Genomic DNA, 25,445 nt, shown 5'->3' with positions numbered 1-25,445 from the left:
TGGTGAGGATGTGGGAGAAAAGGCACACTCATATATTCCTGGTGAGATTGCAAATTGGTGCAGCCACCCTGGAAAGCAGTATGGAGTTTTCTCAGAAAACTTGGAATGGACCCACCAGTTGACCCAGCTATCCCACTCCTTCGTTTATACCCAAAGAACTTAAAATCAGCATACTACAGTGACACAGCCACATCAATGTTTATATCAGTTCAATTCACAGTAGCTAGATTGTGGAACCAACCTAGATGCCCTTCAATAGATGAATGGATAGAGAAAATGTGGTATGTATACATGATGGAATATTACTCAGCCACAAAGAAGAATAAAATTATGGCATTTGCAGGTAAATGGATGGAATTGGAGAATATCATGCTAAGTGAGATTAGCCAAACCCCAGAAACCAAATGTCAAATGTTTTCTGTGATAAGTAGATGCTGTGATACATAACAGTGTGGGGAGGGGTTCAGGGAAGAATGGAGGAATGTTGGATTGTGCAGAGGGAAATGAGGGGAAGGGGGAGGGTGGGGGGAAGGAAAGATGGTGGAATGAGACAGACATCATCACCCTATGTACATGTATGATTACACAAATGGTGTGACTACATTGTGTACAACCAGAGAAATGAAATGTTGTAACCCCATTTGTGTACAATGAATCCAAATGCATTCTGCTGTCAGGTGTAACTAAACAGAACAAAGAATAACAAAAAAAATTACCCAGGGTAGTGGTCTTCAATGTGGCGTGTTCGCCCATGCACATAACGGAATCTATTTCAATCCCTAGTAAGGGGTAGAGACCTTTAAGCCAAGACCCAATGACCACAAGAGCCAGCTTGGGACCTTCAGGGCGAAGGCGACAGTGAGATCCTGTGGCTGGAAAGCAACTGAGGGAGGAGGGGCAGTGAGCGCAGAGACCACCGGGCCCCCTGCCCGGTCACACTGCCTGGCCTTCCGGGGATCTTGACGCACGCATGTCGGAATCCCAACCAGATCTGCTGAGGGTCCTGGTGTGCGCCCCACCGGGAACCTTGCAGACCCCGCCCGCGGACACGCCTGCTGGGCGGGCCTGCAGGGGGCAGGGAGAGGGGCCGCCGGCCTCGGGTAGACGACACAGGCGCTCCTCTAACGCGGACCCCGGGGAGCACACTCGGAGGAGCCGCAGGCCCCGAGCCAGCAGTGGCAGCCCCGGTGGGTGAGAGATGGCCGTGCGTGGACAGAGGGCAGCCTCGGGGCTCCTCTACCGGGACAGGTGGAGCGGTGGGGTCTGGAGACAGGAATCAAGATGACTCCAGGCTTTGGGTTAAGCAGCACGTTCATTTGACAATTGCCAAGTCTTTATCTCCTTGGTGCCAGGCAGTAGGGACACAAAGATAAACAAGACGGAGAGCTCGGAGCCCAGGATGAAACTCGATAAACGGGGCCTTTCAGCACCAGGATCAAGACACAGGGAGGGGAGCAGCCTCAGGGTGGTGTGGTCGGGTCCCCCAGGAGGGGGAGGACCCAGGGAGACGCCAGAGCACAAGACAGCCAGAACCCAAGCAGGGATTCCCCAGCAGCTGGCCGGGCGGGGCTGGGTGTGGAAGGAAGGGGGCCAGGACCACTGCTCGGCCGAGTCCCAGGGGTCTCATTCATGACATGGAAACTTGCCCTGTGTGAGCTCTGTGCAAATGTTCAGTGAAATCCCACCAATTCCCTTTTAATCTAAATTGTGCCTTTATAAAATTAGAGTAACTGGAGAGAATAATTTTCGGTCCACTTATGGGTCTTTTATGGACGTCCTTAAGGCTTCCACGTACTAGTTCACTGGCAGGACAGAGATCGTTGTCATATTTACCTCCTACTGTTATTTAAATGGAGGATGATTTCTCCCTCCAAGAGAATCACTAAGGTAAGTTGCCTATTTCTGCATTTCTGGAAACTTTTTCTCCTGGGGAAAAAAAAAAAAAAAAAAAAACTCTTGCATCTGGCTCATTACTGGATACAGACCACAGGGCCTGTTGCTAGCGTAATCGGGTGAGGCCAGGCTTCCTTAAGCCTCTGCCTGTTTCAAAGTCAACTAACAACCAGGTACCAAGGCGAATCTGGAGCCCAACATCCATTAGTCTCCACACACACACGCGGCATGTCTTACGATCCCTACGTCACGTGTGTGCACAGGCATGTGTGTCTGCATAGGCACGTGCACCCACACACAGGGACAGGTGGCCTTCGCAACCAACCAGACAGCTGCCAGGGTCGCCAGGAAGCAGCAAGGACCCTCTGACAGCGGCAGCATTGGCTGTTGCCGGCGGGGCTGCTATTCCTCCCGAAACCCTTGTCTACAGCTCCCACCGCAGAGCTCGGTTCTCCCGCTGGCCCTGATGATCAAGTTCACGGCAGCTGTTAGGAGGACACCCTCCCAGAAGCTTGGTCTTCTTCAGTCACCCTGAGCTCCGAGACACTTCTTCCCCGTCCCAGAAACGCCAAAGCCCAGACACGTCAGTTGGAGCACATTCAGCAGCTCCAGCACCAGCGTGGAGTATGGACAGAGTCCGCGCCTCCCCAACAAGAAAGGAAATGGGGTGTGTTTTAGGGGGTCCTGTAGGTCCTGAGACCACAGGCGGTTCATTACGCTGATTTGAAAGCAGTAAGCAGCTGACTGTGCTGCCGCTGGGTGAGATTCAAATTCCAAGCTTCCGATTCTGTTCTGGGCACTCGGTTCTAGTCCACTTGCTGCCGTGGAACTTCAGACATCCTTGGACTAACCAGCCCTGGGAATGAAGCAGAGGGGTCGCACCGCACGAAGGCACCTTGAAGACACACCGGCTGTTTGCCTCTGACGTGCTCTTGTGCTGGGCCAACGGTCTCCTTTCTCTAAGATCTTGTCTCGCTTCAGCGGACTCCTGTCCCTGCGCGACACTCACACGTGGTGAGCAGCTTGGTCGAGGGGCCAGGAAGGCCAGCTGGCCTCTACATGAAAGCGACAGCGTTTTCACCTCCTCAGGGATTCCGTGGAAGGACGGGACACCGGGGAGCTACAGGATGAATCGGAGAGAGGGTCTTGTCCCTGAAGAGCTGTGGTGATGAGTGGGGCCGCCCTGGACGTGGCCGCCCAGCAGCCTCTGGCAGAGCCTCCTTCGAAAGAACCCCAGAGGCAGCATGGGCAGAGGGGGCTGGGCCACAGGGAAGAGGCAGCCCAGACCCCATTCCTCGAGACACGTGGACGCCTCCCCTGCCCTCCTGCCCTGTCTCAGTGACCCCTGAGCACTGTCTGTGGCCCCCTTCTCTCTCCAGCTCCTTAGGGTCTTCTCCTGTGCAGGTCTAGACATGGTTTACGGCTACCTGCCCAACTCTCTCCTCCTAGAGGAAGGGAGTCTCTTCTTTGTCCCTCTCCAGCCCAGCATCCCTCTCCTTCTGCCCACACTCCATCCTGTGGCTGAAAGCACTAGATGCTTCTTATTTGTACCTGTTGACTGGACACCCCTCAAGAGACCAGGTGAGGGACAGAAAGGCCCAAGGATCTCCTTGGGCTCCCCACATGCACCCTGGGTATTGCCAAGGCGGGCAGCCTGCACCCAAGTCAGATGGCAGTCCAGCCAGGACCCACATGGCCAGGAGCTCCTTCCACTCTGGTATCAGCAGGATCAGAGGCTCCCAAACTAAACCAGGTTCCTATTCGGGACCAAGGCTCCCAAAGCAAACCCCACCAATGGGCTTCAGTCCATTATCAAAAGGTGCAAGCCCCAGGGAGCCCCGGAGTGGTCGCACAGGAGTACAGAGTATGTCGTACCGGAGGACACCGTGGACCTTGAAGGAAATCCAGCTGCAAAACGGTCAACTGCATCCAGCCCTTAGGATTTGAGGACCCCTGATTCTCAGTGACCTCACTCAAAACGGCAGGAAGTTCAGTTTCTTCCTGCTCACACAAGGCAATGTGAGAACCAGTAAGCTAACATCAAGCTTGTATGATGTACACAGGTGATTCTCTGGGCTCGCCTGGTGCTGTGTCCCCCGGTACAAGCTACTTGAGCTCTCTGAGGTCCAGTTTCTCATCTACTCAGTCAGAGCGCAGGAAGTGCTTTGAGAACGCTCTATAAACTGGGAAGAAGCTGATGCCCTTAACAAACTAACCAGTGCCACTCACCACAGGGACACTAACCAGAGCCACCACCAAGTGCCCTGTCACTGAGGCAGCAGCCTGCAGCCTCACCTGCAGTCTTGCGACTGGTGTAGATCTGCCTCACCCCAGGCCTTCTGTGCCAGGAACTCTGGGCATAGGCCAATAGCCTGTGTCACTGGCACTCCAGGTGACTCTGACGTTGCCTACCTCTGTGGACCACTGTTGCTTCAACAGAAGGAAATAAGAGAAACTGGGAGATAGCCCAGTCCTTCCTGGGTGGCAGAGCCTGAGGTTAAATTTGCATTTCAGAGAAATAATGAAACTTTTTATAGTATCAGTATGTCTCAAATATTGCATGGAAAATATTTATGCAAACATTATTTCTTGTTGATCTGAAATGCAAATTTAACCTGGCATCCAAAATTTTCACTCGATATATCTGGCAACCCTGTTTTGAGAAAGCTTCTCCATGCCACTGCATCAAAGCCTCAGGCCCCCAGTCATAGGCCTCCAGTGTCACCGTGTGAGTGGCTGTGTGTGAAGACAGACCTGGGGACAGCGGTTCTCTACCACTGCTACGAAGTTATTCGTCTGAAAGTTTCTCACTTCTTCCATTCATTTTGTCAGCTTTGTGGTAGCACAAAGCTTTCCCCCACCTGACATGATTCTCTCCTTTCTGCGGTTACTTCATCCTGTGATATTTGTGACGTACTTTCCAAAAGGAAGGTGACCGACACTTCTTTTTCTAGAAGACTGAGCGCCAGCATGGAGGCTCTATTACAAGTGTCCAGGGGCCAACATGGAGGCTGCTCTGGGCAGGACCTTTGCTGGATGAGCTTGTAGAGGCAAAGCCAGCCACAGATGGAAACCGGCACCATACCACACGACCCAGAGGGTCCCAGGGCCCTCAGCCATCACGTTATGGCACTGCTAGGACAAAGCACAACAGGTGAAGAGTAAGACCACTTTCCACAGTCCCAGATTTCTAGGGGAAAACGACAAATTGAAACCCCAGCTGGATTTCCTTTAGCAAAGCATGGTAGATATGCAAACAAAGAATCCTACAGCAATGTCGCCAAAATGGGCTTTTCAGAATTAGATGAAAGCATTTCAAGGTAAAAGAAACTTAGGGAAACAAAGTTAAATGAATTTAAGCAGTTTACTTAACTGCAGGACTTATATGGAAGTATAAAACTCACTGGCCAAAGTCAAAATCAAAATACTCTAATACTGCAATGGTGGTATGTAAATGACTTACATCGCCAATAGAAAGGTTCAAAGACAAAACTATTAAAAATAACTAGCTAAAATAATTTAAAGGGTTCATAATATAAAATATGTAAACTGTGAAGCCAAAAACAAAAAAAATATGGAGGTAGGAGGAGTAAAACTATAGAAATTTTGTATGCAATAAAGTTAAATTGATATGAGGCTTTTTAGTTGTTTTCTGAAAGAGTCATGGTAACCACAATGCAAAAACCTATGGAAAATACAAGTGATAAAGTAACCAATGCACACCTCTACGAAGTAATCATCAAATCACAGAGGAAGGTAGCAAGAGGAGAAGGATGAGACAAAGGTGCTACAAAAATAAGAGAAAAGGAAAGGAAAATAATTAACAAAAAGGCAGTAGTAAATCTTTACTTTCCAATAACTACCTTGAATGTAAACAGATTAAATTCTTCAATCAAAAGATATTGGGTGAATTTTAAAAGATCCAACTACATTCTGCTTACAAGAGATTTGCTATAGCCTTAAGGACACATGTAGGCTGAAAGTAAAGGAAGGGAAAGATAATCCATGTAAATGGAAACCCCCCAAAAGCAGGAGGAGCTATACCTATATAAGAAAAAATAGACTTTTAGTCAAAAACTGGGGGAAAAAAAAAGACAAAGTAAGTCATCAAAAAATGACAAAAGGGTCAATTCATCAATAGGATAGGACAGTTATAAATATATATGTACCCAATGTCAGAACATCCAAATATATCAGGTAAATAACAGATCTGAAGGGAGACATAAACAGCAATTCACAGTACTATGGGACTTCAATATCTCACTCTCAACGATGGATAGATCACCCAGACAGAAAATCAATATGGAAACATTGGACTTGAATGTGTTTGAGACCAAATGGACCTAACAGACATATACAGAACATTCCGTCCAAAAGCTTCAAATTGCAAGCTCTTCTCAAGGGCACACAGAACATTCTCCAGATTATGTTGGGCCACAAAACAAGTCTAGCAAATTTAAGAAGGTTAAAATCGTATCAAGTATCTTTTTAAGCTACAATGGTATTAAACTAAAAATTAATAACAAGAGGAATTTTGGAAAATTTCACAAATATGGAGCTATTAAACAACATACTCTGGAACACCCAATGGGTCAAAGAAGAAATAAAAAGGGAAATTTTAAAAATCCTAAGATCAGCTGGGTGTGGTGTCACATGCCTGTAATACAAGTAGCTCTGGAGGCTGAGGCAGGAGGATTGCAAGTTCAAAGTCAGCCTCAGCAACTTAGCAACACCCTACACAACTTAGTGAGACCCTGTCTCAAAATAAAAAATAAAAAAAGCTCTGGGTATGTGGCTGAGTGGTAAAGTACCTCTGGGTTCAATTCCCAGTACCAAAAGAAAAAGAAAATTCCAACACAGACAAAAATGGAAACAGCACACTGAAACATATAGGACGCATGAAAAGCAATTCTGAGAGAGAAGTTTATTGCAATAAATTAAGTTTACAGCACTAAACTAAAAAATGAAGAAAGATCTTAATCAATATAACACTATGCCCCCTAGAAAGCAGAAAAGAAAGAAAAAACTAAAGCCAAAGTTAGTAGATGGAAGAAAATAACAAAGATTAGGGAAGAAATTAATGAAATAAAGACCAGAAAGACAATACAAAAGTTCAAATAAATGATTGGTTCTTGAAAAGAAAGAAAATGGACAAACATTTAGTAAGGCTAATGAAAAGAAGAAAAATCTCAAAATAATAAAATCAGAAATGAGTGCAGACATCACAACTGGCCCACAGAAATACGAAGGATCATAACGAGACCACTATGAACAGTCATATGCCTAAAAATTGTATAACCTAGAAGGAATGGGTAAGTTCCCAGAAAGGTAAGACCTACCAAAAATGAATCAAAAATAGGAAATCAGAACAGACCAATGTAAGTAAGGGTATTGGATCAGAATTTAAAAATCTCCCATTCAAAGAAAAGCCCAAGACCTCAGGACTTCATGACTGAGTTCTGTCAAACATCTGAGGAAACCAATACAATCCTTCTGAAACTCCTCCCGAAAATTGAAGAGGAAGAAACACTTCCAAACCCAATTTTTTGAGGCCAGTGTTATCCTGATTTCAAATCTAGACAAGGTTGCTACAAGCAAAGAAAATTACAGAACAATATCCATGATGATCATAAATGTAAAGCTCGATAAAATACCAGCACACTAAATTCAATAGCATATTAAAAGAACCATTCACCATTATCAAGTGGGATTTATCTCTGGGAAATGAGAATCGTTCAACTTGTGCAGATTAACATATGTAGCCTACAACACTAGTAGGACGAAGATCAAAAACCACAATATGACAAATTTCAACATCCTTTTATGATTAGAAAACATTCAATAAGTTAGATATAGAAAAGATGTATCTCAACACAACAGAGATCAGATATGACAAGCCCAAGTTAATACCATACTCAACACCAAAGCTCTTCCTCTAAGATCAGGAATAGGACAGGATGACAATCGTGTTAGTGAATTTTTCATAACTGTGACCACAATACCCACCTGAAAGGAGGAAAGATGTATTTTGGCTCATGGTTTCAGAGGTTTCAGTCTGTGGTTGGCTGGCTCTGTTGTTATTAATAATACATGTGTTCATGACACTGGTCTGGGCAATGTGACCCCAAAAGCACAGGCAATAACCCAAACATTGATAAGAGATTTCATCCCATGAAAACCCTTCTGTACGGTCAAGAAAATGGTCCACAGAACAGAGACATGTGTGGGGTGCGAGGAAATGTTTGCAAATCATACACCTGACAATGGGTCAATATTCAAAATAAATGAAGAAGAAGAAAAAAACAGCACTTCAGGAGCAAGAAAACCACCTAGTTAAAAAGTGGGCGAAGGACCTGAACAGGCATTTCTCAAAAGACGTACAAAGGGATAACAGTTATATGAAAATAGATTAACGTCACTCAACTACAGGGAAACACAAACTGAAACCACAATATCACATCCCACCTGTCAGGGGGGCCACAGACGAGTGTGGGCAAGCCGGTGGAGGAAAGGAACCCAGGGACCCTGTCAGTGTGCATCTGCGTTAGCACCGCCATTGTGGAAAATACCAGGGGGCTCCTCAAAAATTCAAATTAGAACTGCTGTAGGATGCGGCGACCCCACTGCTGGGTACAGACACAAAGAGGGCAAAGTCAGTGTGTCAAAGAGGTGTCTGCTCCTATGTTCATCAGAGCATTGTGCATAATACCCAAGGTGTGGATACAGCGTAAGTGTCCAGAGAATGGGTAATGGAATGTGATGTGTGCCTACACACACACACACACACCCTGCAACGCCAGTTTGCTTTAAAGGAAAAAAGAAATCTGTGACATCACAGATGAACCTAGAGAATAACAAGTTTCAGTCAGAAGGAAGTTCTAAAGATCTATTATATAGCATGATAACTATGGTTGATAATAAAGAAATATATTTGGAAATTGTGAGAGAGGAGATCACCACAAAAAAAAAAAAATTAGTGAATGATTTCATGAAAGTCACGTTCACTCCAAGTCCAGGGCTTACCAGAATTTTAGAGGACTCCTAACTACCATGGTTTAGAGATGACCGACAGCTTTCATCTGTTGGCCAAGTGGATTTACATGCTCGGTTTAGGACTGCGAGCTTTAGGACTTCACTGCTTCATGAAATACGAAGAGAAACCATTTGGAAAACAAAATCAAAGCAATTTGGAAAGCAGTCTCCTGTGGACGTTTTCCTTACCACTCTGCAATTTGACTTTTGCACCTTATGCTATTTTAACTGAGAGTGACCTTTTCTTTGTTCTTTAACTCTAATTCTAACCAAAAGGCATAAATCAGTCTTTTGTTCCCATATTTCTTTTAAACACAGTGTTGCACAGTCGCGGAGTCTGAAGGGCACTAGGAACTGTGCGTGGGAATGTCTCTAAAATGGGGAAACAGTATTTAAGAAACTCAGGCTTCCTGTTTTCTCTGTGGATGGATGAAATTTTAAAAAATACTTTTATCTGATAAGTACATTCTGAAATTCCTTTGTGATTAATATTGGGAGTACTAACCACAAATATTTATTTAAATGTTTTATGGAAAAACATTCATGAGATTGGCTCGGGCGATCGGAAGGATGTCGTGGCCCCTGCTCAGCCGCTGTGTGATGAACGGCACATTTTCATTACCGTGATGACTTCTGCTGCCATCTCCTATCTGCTGGGTCACATTTCCAGCTAGATGCTCTGGGAATGCAAATTAATGTTAATACATGCTCCAGCCACGAATCATCAGTGAAGGCAGCTCTCCTAGAGAAGGAAATTTGCAGTGCCTTCTGGAGAATTCCATTCCTCTACTGGCCGGCGATTTGAAAGGCTAGGACGTGGCTCCCTTTGGGAAGTGTGGATAATGCAATTCAGATGGACTCAGTCTGATGCCCTAGGTGCAGTAGGGAGACTCAGGGCCGCTCGGCAGGGTGTGCGCCCACTAGTGCTGCCAATCTAGGGAGATGTCCCCAGCACGCCCACAGGACTTGATTCCAAGTGAAGAAGGAACAAGGGAGGCAACTGACAAGAACACAAGCCAGGAATGGCAAGTATCAGTGGGGAGGTTCAGCGAGGGCCCCAGCGGGGAGGGGATGCTCCTCATGGGCATTTTGCCCACAAGACAGCCATGAAGAGAACCCTGATGGGCAGACAGGAAGGCAGCCAGGCCATGTGGACTGTGTCTGGCACTGTCTGGCTTCCTGTGTGGCTGCAGCATGGAGCACAGGTAGCGGCCATGTCATCCGGAGCAAAGCTCTCAGCTAAGAAGGGAGAGCCAGCACAGGCCTGGTCCTATGTCACAGGGAGCAGAGGAAATGCCTAGGGGCAGGAGTCTGATGGAGAGGCCCGCCTACGGAAGGGCTGGTGAGGTCAGGCAGGATGGTGTGATCAGAGAGGTGCTTGGGGTTCCCTGTGTGTGAATGCTCCTGACTTGAGGAAGAATAGCAAATGGACCACCCAGTGGGGAGGGCCCGAGTTCCAGGGAGGCTCTGCAGCTGAGGACCCATCCCAGAAGGAGGTGATTAGGGCCAGGTTTGAGGAGTTGCACTGGGCGTAGGGCAAACCACAGTACTTCAATGGGATGGTGAGGGCTGCCACCTCCTGGTTACAGGCACTGAACCCTGCTGTGTAAAGATGCTGCACCCCTTCTACCTGCAGATGCTGAACCCCTTCTGCCTGCAGGTGCTGAACCTCTACTGCCTGCAGGTGCTAAACCTTTTCTACCTGCAAATGCTGAACCCCTTCTACCTGCAGGTGCTGAACCCCTACTTCCTGTAGATACTGAACCCCTTCTGCCTGCAGATGCTGCACCCCTTCTACCTGCAGATGCTGAACCCCTTCTGCCTGCAGATGCTGATGCTTCCCACTTGCTTCCAGACTCTTCTACTTTGGATTTTGTCTGCAAGGTGGAAGCATGGCTGATTCTGAAACACTCTCATTCCCAGGATATGGCTGGCCTCCGAACTTGACCCAGTCCCCCTGGGTCCCTAGAAACTGTGGCAATGATGGAGGAGCCTTGTTATGGCCTCCAGGTAACTCTAGGGAGCTTACCAGGTGGAGCCCCGACTTGAGGAGGAGGGAGCTCCTCACGTTGGAGACTTGGCCATGAGAGAGGCTGAGAGCAAGGCCCTCCAGCACCTTCCTCCTGTCCTCCATCTCAGCGTCCCTCCTCCATCTCAGTGTCCCTCCTCCAGGACTCAGCCACCACACCTTCTCCTGACGACCCTCTCACCCCATGCCCACCCTAGGCTGCACCTTTGTCACGTCTTGTTAAAGTCAGTAGTGGTGTTTGCAGGGCCTGCTGGCCTCCTGGGCTTCGTTTCCCTTGAGCTCTCTGGGCCCCACAGCGCCACCACCTGTCGCCCCACAGCAGAACTGAGCACCCCCACGACTCTCCCCACTGTGCTTCTGCCTCCTCACCCAGCTGCACGCTGACCAGCCTCGTCCTTTGGACTCACCCTCCTGATGGAGGGTCTCCATCAGGAGCTGGGGATGTAGTTGGGCCGTCATAATGCTACCTCCTAGCCCTCTGTTATCCCCACTTATTCATGAAAGCTCCCCTGCCCCCACAGAGGGTTTTCACCTTCATTAACACTTACATACATGCACATGTGCACACCCACGCACACACACACCACACTTGACCCTGAACCTCAGTGCCGCTCAGAATTTATCAGTAAACCTGAAACACCTGAGCCCCGGTCCTTGCCAGAACTGTCCCGGCAAACCCAGGGACGGGCTTCTCCTGGCTTTGGCAGTTGCTGGAGCTCCCACCTGAACCCCCTGGGTCTGCCTCTGAGCCGAGACTGCTGTGAGCCCTGACCAGAGGCAGAGAGCCCAGCACCCAAAGCAAGCATGAGTCTTCTTACCAGACGCCTGGACACCGCAGCCAGAGCGTGCTCACGCATGTGATTTATTAACTAATTCAGCATGTAAGAAAAACATCTGCGTTTTGCTTTTATCATCTTGCCAGCAGACAGGCTGAAGACAAGCTGTGCACTGTAGGCTTGTTTAATGGGGCCTTAAACGTTCCCTCTCACTTGCCTGAGCTCAGAAGCCTCTGGTTTCAGAAGTCATCTGATTTAACTGACCTAACACGAGCAAGTACGAAAGCAAAGCTCTCGTCAACACATAATACCTCAGGGATGGCAGGAATGGCCAAGTCGCCCCGAGAGCATTCCAGTGGCCAGGACTGTCTTGGAATTTGGGGTGTAAAAAGGTGCCTCAGTTAGTTAACACCATCAGTGGGGCTGGATCCCCTTTCATTATATACAATTTTAAGATTTTCATTTATAAGAATGTGAACTTGTGAGGACATTTGTTTTGGGCAAAACATCAAAATTGGATTATGTTGAATTGTGCCCCTCCCCCCAAAAAGATTCATTAGGGTCCAACCCCCACCCCCGCACATGTGGATGTGATCTTATTTGACCTTATTATTAGAAATGTGGTCCTTGCAGATACAGTCAGATTAAGATAAGGTCATGCGGGGTTAGAAAGACCCCAGCCTCATGAATGAGAAGAAAAAATCAGGACACAAAGACAGACACAGGGAGGAAGCCAAGTGAAGACAGAGGCAGAGCGGGGGGAGTGTGGTGTGCACACACCCAGGACCCCAGGATGGCCAGGAGCTGCAGCAGCGGGAGAGGTCAGGGGACGTTTCCTCTGAGCCTTCAGGAGGAACTGACTGTGGACACTCAATTTTGACTTCTGGCCCCAGACTGAGCATAAATTTCTGTAATTTTGAGTCATGCCATGTGTGGTGACTTTCTACAGAAAATACTATGGATGACCAAGGTCAAATCACCTGTGACACTCAGGACACTTGCAACTCTGGCCCAGGAAAGAAGGATCCCATCCTGGCACCTGCTATGGTTTGGGTCTGAAAATGTCCCTCAGCTGAGAGCTATTGGAAGGTGGTGGGGACTTTAAAAAGTAGGTGTAGTAGGAAGATTTAGGTCATTAAGGATGTGCCTTCAAAGGGACTGAGTCCTGGTCTCTTCCTTCTCCCTTTTGCTTCCTGCCTGCCATGAAGTGAGCAGCTTTTTCTACCATGTACTCCTACCGTGATGTGCCACCTTGCCACAGGCCTAAAAGCAATAGGGCCAACCAACCATGAACTGAAACCTCCCAAAGTATAAGCCAACATAAACCTTTTCTCTTTTTAAGTTGATTTATCTTGGGTATTTTGATGGAAAGCATCAAACACCACCACACTGCACAAGTGCCCTCCCGTCCTGGCTCTCCAGTCCTTGCTATGCAGAGTTAAGAGACTTGACTGACAAGAAAGACCCTCAGATGCCAGTAGGTAGGTAGAATGTGAGTATGGAACGCTCTAAAGTGACATCACGTTGTGTTTATTGACAACAGCTTTGATTGCCTGACCATTTTTATCAAGCAGCATCATCAAAACTGGGGAGGGTTAGCAACCACACGGTATGGACACCACCTCCTAGTCTGCCCAGAGCAAGCCCAGCTCTGCAAACCAAGACATGCTCATGTCTGGCTTTCAGTCCTTGGAGCACCTTAAGAAGTCTGTGCCTAAACCCAGTTGCCTTTGTGGAGCCCGAGGCTAGACAGTCCCTTGTAGAACACACCCAGGCTAGCCTGCTCTGCCACAAGCTTGAGACACGGGGAGACAGCCACTGTCCAGTGGGGGACTCTGCCTACGCCTCCTGTTGGTTCCATCCCTCAGCCTCCTGGAGCGCAGAGTGTTGTGCCAAACTCTTTGTGTGAGAAGATGCATTCAAGACCACCTTGGCCAGGCTTTCCAGACAGCTCCCATGGTTCTCCAGGAGGCGGGAAGAATGGGGCCTGCCGTGGACCATGGGAGCATGGAATTCTATCACCATGCCCTTTTCCCTCTGTGCCCGAATGCCCCTTACAGGAGCTTGGTGAGGTTTCCTAAGCTGCACTTTATTGCATATGGTCATTTCCCCAGAGGAATTTTATTTAGAATTTTACTCATGATTCCACCTCCTGGGGGCCAAAACATTTTCCTAGGAAGAGAGACCTCATTCCTTTGTACAAAGGAATAAAATGGAGGGTTCTTCAGATTCTAACATTTGGGTTGGCAGGCTGTGAAATGTGTCCTCTGGTGTGTCCCGCCCTCGCCTCCTCTTTGCTTGTGATTCCTGTGGTCTCTTCATCAGCTCCATGAAGAAAGGATTGAGGTCAGTCTTGCTCACTGGGGTGTCCCCAGCTCCCTGCATGATGCTTGCCCAGAAGGTTCTGGACAGCTTCTTCTCCCACGAGAGAGCGAGTGCCCTCCCTCCCAGGGCAGCTCGACCCTGGCCTCCAGTGCCCCGAGAGCTGGCCACCCCTCCTCCAGCTCGCAGCAGGGAAGGGGTTTCAAGATGACAAATGTTGATGCAGACACGCTGGAGACAACCTCTGGCCCTGAGATCTGTTTTGCAATCTATAAAGGGCAAAGGGGATCTCTTGCAAACATGAGTTGGGAGCCAAGAATTTGAACTTCTATCCTGGCTGCTATGGTGGTGTGGCTTCTTTCCCAGCTAGAATGGTAAATCGTGTCCTGTGATTTTCCTGCTGAGTGAGACGCCCTCACGTAATCTCCTGAAAAGGGCTGGTCCCACAACAGCCGTGGTGATGCCGAGGGGTACTCCTCATGTGTCAAGGGCATTGTCTGGAACCGTCATGCCAGGTGAAGCTCCAGCCCCAGGGCCCCTGCCCGTCTCCTCCATCCTGCCCGCCACCTGTCACTCACCACTGAGAGGATGGGGAACCGTGAACTGCTTCTTGTTGGCTCGGACGGGGAGCAGGCTCTGCGTCTGCCCTGGGTTCTCCTTCCGCTGTGCCTTCCTCTGCTGCACCATGTGCTCCAGCTTTCTCAGCCGTTCTTGGGATCGAGAAATGAACTGAGGCCTCCGGGCCTCCAGTGCTTCCTGATCAGAACAAAGAAAACGTTTTGTTTTTAAGATAAGTGATATCGAAAGGCAACGCATCCATTGATTTGGCCAACATAAGCCAATTGAAAGTGTGATGCTCAGAGACCAAAAGCCACAGAGCAAAAGCACATCACAGTTTTCTGCCATGACCTCAGACGTGAGGATGACCTGCGGATGACACAGGTCTTGGCGGTAGGTTCTGGCCAGCACCCAGGGCCCTGCTGCAGCGGCGCTCGGCAGTAACTAGCACCAAAACTCTGAGAACCTAAGGCGAACGTCTGCCCATTTTACTTCCACCTCTCAAATCACTTGTCGCCAACAGACCCAAACCTGAGTGCCTGGTATCCCATATTCCAGAGATACACTGTGGGGACAGAAAGCAGGACCTAAGCCACTTGCTCCTGTTGGGTGGGGTCAGAACCTTCAGAACCACAGACACGCATCATCCGTGCACCCAGGTGGGAAACGGGCCTCTTTGGGAGAGGAGATAACTGTGGCCAAAAGAAAGCACATCTCACCCTGGGTGGAAAGCTCTTCTGTGCAGAACGGTCTTCAGGTCTGTGAGAAGTCCCTACCATGCCCCGGGGCCCTGTGTCCCCACCTCCATACACTAAGCCACTCACACAGGTCTGCTGAAAGATGGAGTGCCACCAAGCCAGAACCAGCTAGGTGCTCCCTGGGGACCTGACTCTGGGGCTCCCCACATCCCTTTTGGAAGGCAGGTGTGTCTATTCCCACTGGACAGAGGTGTCCACAGAGGCTCCGAGCTTGGAAGATTACATGGTGGCCCTCAGCTCTGCCAGTCCTGTGCTTTCTCCGCTGCTGTCTTTCCTGACTTGACTTCCCGCCTCAGAATGTCTCTGCTCAAGTTACCCCCTGCCCCAAGTACCACGCACAGCCAGGCCCCGGCTGAGCTCCTTCCCTGCGAGCAAGCCCTATCGGCTCCCTGTGCAGCTTGAGCGCCACAGGACCCCGCAGACAACCCTGCGCAAAGGCGAACCACACGATTTGCTCCAGGCGAGGCTGTGAGTTCCTAGAAGGCCTGGAAGGCCTGGGCCATGTCTCCTGGATGCGTATCCCTTACGGCCCGCCCTGAGCTCGGCAGAGGCTCCTGGGCCTGCCCCACTACCCCGTTCCCACCCTAGCCCACTGGGAACTCAGGGTTCCCCCCGGAGGGGGCATGGTGGGTTCCATCTGTGTCACGTATATGTCCCTGGCAGCTGTGCCAGGAGAGAAGTCTCCTTGCCATATGCCAGCTGTGGCTACTAGGGGCACAAAGCACCTGTCACTGGATGTGCAGAGGCTTCAGAGGAGGTCCAAGCCAGGAGAGGTGACCCGAACACACCCTGTGGGCCCAAGAGTGGCCGTCACTTGGCTGTCCTCCCATCTGAGGATAGCCCTGGAGGCTCAGGAAGCTTTGGGGTGCCATCAACATTTCACTGGGCCTACTGAGCCCCCAAGGGTGAGGAGCTGACCCATGGGGCCATCTCCTCCTTTGCAGGGAAGTTCACAGCAGACCAGCGCCGGCCTGGAGGCATGGCCGTGAGTACACCGTGGCAGGCCCGAGTTCATCCGCCCTCCTAAATGTTAGAACTTAAAAATGTGCACATGTCATTTCTGCAGTTAGGAAATATCCACATCAAAGCAGCTCTATCCTTCCCCTCATGGCCACACGGTTTTGGCGACTTCCTTAATCTTCCTGGATCTTCCCAAGGCTCACTGGAAGATGGGGTATCTGCCTGCTAGGGGGCTTTTCAAGGATCGAGGGTGCTGAGGTCTATAAAGTGACCGGTGTGAACTCTGAGCCCTCTGTCATTGATCTGATGCTGTCACTGTTGATAGTATTTGGTCCTCCTTCTAACCTGGGCAAGTCAGTATCTCTAGATCCATCATTCAAACAGGGAAGCAGAGGCTCAGAAAGGTTAGGGAGGCTGCCCAGTGTCACACAGCCATTAGGAAGGGGAATCAACTTCCAGCTTCAGAGGCCAGGGAAGCCCCCCACCAACCAGCGGGACTCTGACTGGATACGTGGAGGCCTTACCTGCAAGGTCAAGGAGTTGGCAGGTGTGTGCTGAAGCTCAGAACCCTCTTCCAGCAGGCCAGGGGTCTCTGGTGCTGGCGAGGGTGGCGCCGGCGAGGGCTCAGGCGAGGTGGGTTCCTCGCTCTTCTTACATTCCTTTATTTTTACAACCAAGTCACAGCACGTGTAATCTCCTAGGAGAGATTTAGAATTCCATTTAGAGGGCACCAAAGGATTCTCGCCCGGCTCCTCAACACCATTAGGCACAGAAGACAATTTTGAAAATAGAAACGCCGGTGGGTTATTAATGGGCCTCGTTAAGCCAACGAGATGAGGCCCCGTCAGACCTTCCCGGCAGCCCTGGTCAAGGGGAGGAGCAGTCAGTCAGCTCGGCTTCACGACGGCTGATTATGTCATGGAGGTATTTCCTGGCTCCCGGTGTTGAGAATGCCTTGCTCAAAATGAAAGGAAACTTTCCTGTCCGTGCTTCCTGTTACGTGTGTCCCGCATGATTGCTACAGTCAGGTTGTTTCAGGACAGCGTGTTAATCTACCTCGTGTGTGCCACGGTGATGATATAAGGACAGGGGATGGTATTCAATTATTCATCCCTCCCCTGCACTTTCCAGAGTCTACCACTGGCTCTACACAAGTAATTGGAATGATAGCTCTCTCAGGACCGGTTCCGTCTCTTCCTGGGGCCATTTTGATTTTCCTTTGTGGAGAAGGCCAGGAAATGAGTAGATTCCTTAGCACCTTGGGTAGGGCAGCCTCTGAGGAGGTAGGAGGGAGATTACTTAGTAGGCCTTCACTGGCCCCTTCCTGACCAGCACTCAGCCTGGGACACATGACAGAGCCTTCAGTCCATCCTTAGCTCACCCTCTCCAGCCGGACTCCCTCTGCTGCTCCCAGTGCACCCTCCCCACCCCAACACAGCCGCGCAGCCCACTGCCCCAGACCTGGCAGTATCTTCCTTCCCTCGCATGGCCTCCACCCGCACTGAGCCCTTTTGACTCCACTGCCTGTGACGTGCCACCTGCTGCCCCAGTTCCACCTTTCAAGGCAGCTCCACCCTCCCCAGGACAGAGGCCATCCCTGACCCTGCTGTGTTCCTGCAGGGGAGCCCTGTCCTCACGCCCTGCAGCCTGTGCCATGAGGGGGTCAGGAGGTGCTGTTCCAGACCAGCAGACTGAGGTTCTCTCAAGGGCTGGACCAGGTCCTGTTTGGTCAGCATCTGCCCATAGTTCCAGGCCAGGTGCTTAGAAGAGTTTGGTCCTTCTGGGAGAGGTGAGGTGGCCTCAGGAGTCTCATCTGGCCACAGGATACAGCTCATCCAGACCCTCAGCTGTCTCTGTCACCGTCACACCTACATCTTCTCTGGTGGGACCAGCTTCACTCAGAGTCCAGTGTTGTTCCCTACTCCCCGCACGCCCAAGCAGGCTGGGCCTTCAGGACTTGTCCTCGGTGAGTGTCCACCTCTCTGCGACTCTCTACCAACACCACTCTATGGTATGGGAGGCTCCCATACCATCAGCCATTTGCCCTTGTCCCTCTGGAGGACTTCCCTCTGCCCCCTCCACTTCAGAAATGACCACTCGGCTGGGTTGGCCCAGGGCTCACCATTCACCCTCCAGGCCCCTCCCCAGAGTACCTGCCCCCACGCTGTCCGGGTCTTCCTGTGAGGGTGCTCTCCAGCTCACAGGGACGCCAGATTCTCAGCCTCCTTCTCCGTCACTGTCCCCCTCAGCACAGCCAGCAGCCCAGGCCAGCCCTAACAGCCCTCTCTTCCTCTCTGCTATCACAAGAGCTGTCCATCAGGTCCAGAAGGTCTCTACCACAGTGACCCTTCTGCCCCGTGACCGTCTGCTTCCTTCCTCGCTGGGTCTTGGCTCAGCCTTGCCTCGCTCCATCTGTCCACTCTGCTCACGAGACGGTACCTTTGGAGCCCATCTCGTTATGTGTCTCCCCTTCACGCCTCAGTCCTGCCCTTGCCCAGACCCCTTGGTGGGTTTAGAAGGTCTTTTGACCTGACCCACAGGCCCTTGATGACCACGCCAGGCCCTGCCCCTGTGCTCCGGCACCCGACCCCCTGCTGCCCCCGTGTCAGCTCTGAGAGTGGGGGCCTCCCGGCCAGCAGAGCCCACTGCCTGCAGGTCTGATTTTTAAACCTCTAAGGTTTCAAGTAAGACTTCAAGTTTTTCCTCAAAGCCATTTTTGAGGGGAAGACACTCTGCCCAGCCTGTCCCTGCATGCCCGGCTTCCTGTGACCCACCTCTCAGACACAGCCCTGTGGCCAGCCCTCCTGCAGGACGGACAGCCTGGAGGTGGACACGCTGACCACAGAGCCTGGTGTGCAGTGGGGACCTCAGAATCGCTCCCGTGAGGGGCTAATGAGCGAAGCGTCAGGGAACAGCCTAGGTTTGGAGTGACACGATTTTTATTAGTTTCTGTCGCCATTTTAACTTCTACAGCTCAGAGGGATGTAACCAAGTCTCTTTCTTTCTGTCCTTTCTATGGTTCTTTGAGAAACTCTTCAGTCACAGGAAACCCAACTCTTAGGCTGACGTGACTGGGCAGTGCAGACCGTTCTGCTACATGTGAGTCTCCTCACACATCATGGTTCCCTGCTCATTCAGGCGTGGTCAGCAGCGTGGCCTCCAGAGAGACCCAGGCCTGTGCTCTACTGGGCTCCCTTCTCTGTGAAAGGCTGAGAACAGGACCTGCCTCGTGGGCATGAAGGTCCATGTGCTCATATTGTTACGTGTCACATGGGCCACACTCTGCACCGCTCTGCACCATTGCCCCTGCCCATGAGTGACCTGCCTTGGTCAGTCTGGTGGGCTTGCTGTCTCCCCAGCGGCCGTACCAGCCTCTCCAATCCTCCAGTGAGGCCGGGAGCCTGCTGTGCACCTGGGAGTGGCCTCGGCTGGCACCAGCCTCATTCAGCTCGGGGTTGGGGACCCAGGCCCACTGGAGGCCGCCTCTGGCTGCGTGCCAGGTGTAGCTCGGCCTCCAAGTAAAGCTACCGAGCTGCTCCCTTCCTGCTCTCACAGGTGAGCGTGGGAGCCGCAGCCGCAGGCTCTGCAACAAGCATCCTCCAGACCCGCCCCTACTCCTCCTCCGGACCCGCCCCTACTCCTTACCTCCGGGGAGCCCTTTTTCTATCTGAGCACCACTGTCTTCCTGCAGAGAAGGGCAAGTATCTTGCAAGGGGCAAAGAAACCCAGGCAAAGGGACTCTGGGTTTCAGGAGGCTCGGACGTCGTCTCACTCTGGGCTCAAAAAGGTCGCTAGTCTGACAGTCATCACTGGGTGGCCTGTCCCCATCAGAAGGGAACGGTTCAATGGGCTTCTGTCCCACTGGGGGAGCAGACAACGTCACACGCGCTGCTCCGAGCTGCTCCTTGCTGCTTCCAGAATACACTTTTGTCTCTACTAAAAATAAAATGAGAGTTGTGCTCAAAATATCTGAAAGACCACATCTGAAGTACTGACACCTGCCACCCAGGGCACTGGAGACTGTGGGGAGCTTCACACTCAGGGCCCCGATGGCTGATTTAGTATTTCAGCTTTGGGGCCAGAGTACCTGGGTCCAAATCCCATGTCCATACCACCCAGCCTCCACTATAAAATCTAAGCTAGGTAACAATGTAATAAATTAATAATATTAAATAGTATTCTTTTAATTTATTACATCATTTACTTTTATATAATAAATAAGATGCAATCTATTATATATAGTTTATATTTCAAATAACATTAATTACAAAAATACCAAATTAAAATGGAGGTATAGAATAATAATGCATGTGAAGTGTTCAGTACAGTACCTGATACACAGTGAGCATCTCATAAACATCAGTCATCATTATCATGGCAGAAATACTGATGTCAGCTAAGGTCCTGGGGCAAGTACAAAGGCAGAAGTGCCTTATCGGGTCACTGCACAGTCCACAGGCTCCACAGACGTGGGCAACATGCTGCCTGCTTCCATGTTGCAGCAGCAAACCCGGACACTTCCTTGTGCCCACCAGAAGTGGACTAGATCGATAAATCATGTGTGATCACGTTTCGCAGCAGTTAAAAAGAACGAGGCAGATGCTCCTGTGTAGGTTTGGAATCATCCCTAAGATACGTTACTAAGTGAGCAAAGTGAAACACAGGACCGGGTGCTGCGTCCCATGTCCAGCAAACACCCTCCACAGGAGACTCTGGAGGAACCTGCGGGCCAGGGAGCCCTGCTGCCCCCCGAGAGGGCAATGCAGGACCGGGAGACGGGGGAGGCTTTCTCTTCACCGCCCACTGACACGCTTTGACTTTTTGATTTCTTTTGCTTTGGAGTACTCTATAGACCATAAAAAGAATCACTTGTAAATAAGGCAGTGACTCTTCGCTGGTTGCCCCTTCCCCACATTGACACGCCCCCAGGGGAAGGGTCCCGTGTGGGGCGCCGGGCCAAGGCTGCAGTGAGGGCTGCCCAGCCTCCCTGTGCGCTGGGGCCAGCAGGGAAACACGGAGCTGCTGGGAGGACCACAGTTGCCGGAGGAGTCTTGCTCTGTCCCTCCAGTATCTTCTACACAATAAAGAAACGAGCCCACGGCCGTCTGCTCTGGCAACAGCACCCGGCTCAGCGAGGCCTCGGGGTGAGGAGCACCCAGCCCCTCTGCCTGGCCCGGGAACCGCTGTGTGGGTGAGGCCAGGCCCTGCAGCGCTGGGAGGAGGATGAGTCCCGGGCTCCTGGCAGCACGGCGCCCTCCTGGCTGTGGCATCCAGCCCAGGAGCCTCAGGGTGGCAGCTCTCAAGGTCCCGGTTCACCCAGGGGTAAACCCCGACTTCCATGTTCTTCTGAACAGACAAACAAAATGTAGTGACTTTCCCACCAGGTTCCAGGGGTTGCTATATTGAAAGGGTTAAAATAAAGAAGTGAATAAATAAAGACCATTGTTCCTAGCTCCTGTCATTTGGAGAGGCGATTTATCCACTAACCGTAAAGTTGCACTTTGCTAAGTTGCACAGAAGTATCTTTCCAAACTTTTATCTCTCAAAACTCATCAATTCTATTTAAGTAAAACACATTGTAGGCAGAAAAAAACCCTAAGATAGTCTTTCCTTTGTGCGTTGCCTCCTTCAACGTGAAGCTCTCTTAAAGAATCAAAAAACAAACGAGTGAGCAGTGATGAGAGTCTCAGACTGGCCAGTGACACAGGTCCATCCTGTGCTGGGTTCTTTAAGTGGGTGTGCTTATTTACAGATTCGTGGGCATCAGTGGGTCAATATTGTCACCTATGTATTACCTACTGATCTTTTCATCTATTGTCTGATGGCTAGAGTTTGGCTCTTAAATGTCTCCAGAGCTCTGTGTACTGAAGGTCTAGCTCCCGCTAGTGCCATTGGGAACCTCAAGAGGTGGCCTAGTGGAGGACGGGTGGGAGGGGACATGGAGCCCAGCCTCTCCCCTGCTCCTCCATCCCAGCCAGGAGGTGAACATCTGCTATACCCTGAGCTGGCCAGGCTGTGCTGCCCACCCCACGCTGGAGGCCCCAACGCAGTGGATCCACCCAATGGTGGACCGAGACCTCCCGAATGGTGAGCCAGAATTGGCTCTTCCGCTAGCTGGTTGTCTTGGGGTCTCTGCCCTGAGGGAGAGCTGCCTGGCACTCCACAGCGGGCTCATGTATGTCCTGGAGGGAGTGACAGCAGACGTCCCACCAGCGGCTTGAGAGCACTACACCAGCGGCAGAAAGTAGAATGCAGTCCCTTTAGTGGAGGAAAGAGAAAATGCAGCCAAAGAAGGACTTTCCCGACAGCTTTCTGATGGGGTCTGTTTTGGTGCTGGCAGGCAGGCCACTGCAGGGCGGGCAGTGGCCAGTGCTCTGTCCCATGTGCTGTGGGGACAGACTGGACTTTAGAGTTATTTAGTAGTGCCCTAAATTTCAAACTTCTTCACCTCAGAGAGGACCCATGGCCGCCGCAGGCTCTGAAGTGGCCTGTGCCAGGCACCTCTATTTACTGAAGCTCAACGCCCCCTCACTGCGCCCGGCATGTGGAGGAGCTGGGGTAGCACAGATTTCCTTCAAATAGTGACATTCTCAAGTTCCTTTTCCTAAAATCAGTTGATAGTTCACAGCTCAACCATCCAGCAAACCCTCCTATCCCAGAACTGAGCTGTGTACCAGGGGGTAAGCGAAAACCAACAGACAAGATCTGCCCGACAGTTATGAATGGCTTCTATTAATTTCAGATCCTCAACTCACAGAAGAGGCCCTCAGACCACAGGCAGTGCCTGTCTATGCTTTCGCTCAAGCTCGTTGCCGTCGAGAGATGCATTATATTTCCAATATAAAGATAACCAAGAACCCACCAAGCCACCTCCTAGGTGAAAAAGCCGAACGTTCCCCAGGCTTGGCGGCACACACAAGTTCTTCCCAGATACAACCGCACACCTGAATTGAACATTACCTCATTCGTTTCTTTTGTCTCCAGGTCTCCTTAACCAATACGTTCTTCATACCAAAATCCTGAATAACAAGCACAAAGCCAGCTGTTTTTAAGGTAAGGATGTCATTGTGTCTGTTAGACAAAAGCTTCCAGCAGAGAGTTCAACAGATTGGCTGAACCATAGCTTCCCCGAGAGCTTATAGATATGATTCTGGGGCGGATATTGGTAACTCATGTCCTGAACACAGGGGCTGACCCAGGTGGCATCAGAAAGGCTGGTGTGTGTGGTAGGTATGCTGGCTGCAGGGACAGGAAGAGAGTGGGCCACTCCAGATTTTCTGCTCTTGACCTCAACAGGGCCTTGGGGACAGGTTTAAATGCAAGACACTCTCTGCAGTAAAAAGCGCACCCCAAGCCAACCCAGGCAGCAGGGCAGGAATGGGAGAGCCAGTACCCCAGCAATCCATCATCCAGACCAGCTGAGACGAGATGCGAATCGGGGCTAGATGGGGCACCAGCAGGTCCTTGGTGCAGCATGAGAATAAGATGGCCCTTCCCCAGCCAGAAAATGTCACTAGTATAAACTAATTTTATAGAGACAGGCACTCTCTGCTATTTCCCAGCATTAAGGAGACACTCAGCTCTTTGTCCGTAGATGAGCCCTTCTGGAGCCATTGGCACCTCCAGGGCACAGTTCTAAGAATGTGGCACTTTGGTTCATAGTAGACGACTAGAATGTGCCGAGTGGTTGCCGAGAAGGACCAGCACCCCCACAGGACTGTCAGCCAAATCGCAAGGAAGAGCAAGAAAACCACAAAAAGAAGTCACACAAGCCCAGCGGGGACAGCTGGCTGGGACACTCAATGGCCCAAGGCAGGTAAATCTCATGTAGAACGCACTTTAGAATCATTTGTACACAAATCGGTTTAAATTCTGTCAAAAATGTTAAAGAACATTCATCCTGGTAGAGAATATTTTGTGGGGTCTCAGCTTTGTGCAGGTTCCTGCCTTCTTGAAACAGGTTTCAACCACCCAACTAACCAAAGAGGCATTTCTGAACAAAGCAGGCCTCCTTGAATCTAAGACACATTCACCCCTCCCCAAGTTCAGTGTCCCTGGTGGTGATATCCCCCTTGAAAGCTGGCCCATCTTACAACCTACTGCCTGTTTCTTAGACATGCAGTGATGGAAGCTTGTGTTGGTCTTGGGCCATTAACATAAACACCGATTTCTAAACTTAACTGCAGGTGGGCCTCAGGATCTCCTAAAAGTCCCAATGCTATTTGCCTCCACCCTAAGTCGCCCTAGGCTGCCCTCCACTCCACCACCTTTTAAAGCCCTGTGTCTGCATTCTCTGCAGCGAACCATTTCACCTTCCTTCTTCACCTGTTTCTTCTTCAGCAACCCCCAGAACTACAGCATCAAACTGGAAACCAAATAAGTGAACTTGATAGGGTGGGTGTCAATCAGATGGAAGCCTGCTCTGAGCGACGCCCATGGGTGAATGGAAGAGTCTTTCAGTAGAACTTTGCTGTCCCTTCTTTGGGCACTGAGACAGGAGAGATCGCTGTGGAGGCAGACTGGGAGGTCTTCTGCTTGGTGCATGCTCATTTATGGATAGAGAAGCCACCAAAGAGGAAGGAAGATAGAATAATGCGAGCTCAACAGGCACATATTATGATTTGGATGTCAAATGTCCTCCAAAGGCCCTGTGTTGAAGGCTTGGTCACCAGCCTGTGGCAGTACTGGAAGCAGAGGAACCTTTAAAAGGTGGGCCTAGTGGAAGAAAGGTCTGATCCATGCCTAGAAAGGGATCCTGGGACTCGGCCTCTTCCTCTTTCTCTGCTTCCTGGCCGCCACAATGGTAGCAGCTCCACCATGATGTACTCTCTCACCACTGGCTCCAGACAAGCAGCCAATCAACCATGGACTGAAACCTCTGAAACTGGAAGCCCAAATAAATCTTTCCTCCTTTTAAGTCATTTATCTCAGGTATTTTGTTACCATGAAAGACACTTGACGAACACAGCACACAACCACCTAGCAAGTTTATTATTCTTTGCCTCTCAAACCTGAATCGACCTTCCATTCTAACACATGGAAAACGAAATAGAGGAGAACAGAGATAGCTGGCGGCCTCTGGAGAAACAAGGAAGAGAGAAACAAAGAACAAGCCTT

General features: G+C 50.4%; 1 protein-coding gene across 4 annotated transcripts in view; it reads right to left on the bottom strand.

Annotated features, from left to right (window-relative positions):
* The window catches only part of LOC306659628 ((E2-independent) E3 ubiquitin-conjugating enzyme FATS), a 266,421-nt gene that overhangs the window by 7,442 nt on the left and 233,534 nt on the right, over positions 1 to 25,445 (bottom strand). For 2 of the 4 annotated variants that reach the window (XM_079137279.1, XM_079137277.1), the window contains 3 exons: positions 19,974 to 20,264; positions 16,853 to 17,025; positions 14,631 to 14,808 (listed from right to left, as the gene is read on the bottom strand). In XM_079137279.1, the coding sequence (XP_078993405.1) occupies positions 14,631 to 14,808; positions 16,853 to 17,025; positions 19,974 to 20,264 (642 nt within the window). The remainder of the gene's footprint in view (positions 1 to 14,630; positions 14,809 to 16,852; positions 17,026 to 19,973; positions 20,265 to 25,445) is intronic. The other 2 variants (XM_079137278.1, XM_079137280.1) reach the window with 2 other exon arrangements.

This window comes from Sciurus vulgaris (genome assembly GCF_902686455.1).
Source record: "Sciurus vulgaris genome assembly, chromosome: 4".
Classification (NCBI taxonomy): Eukaryota; Metazoa; Chordata; class Mammalia; order Rodentia; family Sciuridae; genus Sciurus; species Sciurus vulgaris.
Note: the sequence above shows the minus strand (reverse complement) of the source record. Positions and strands in the feature narration are given on the sequence as shown.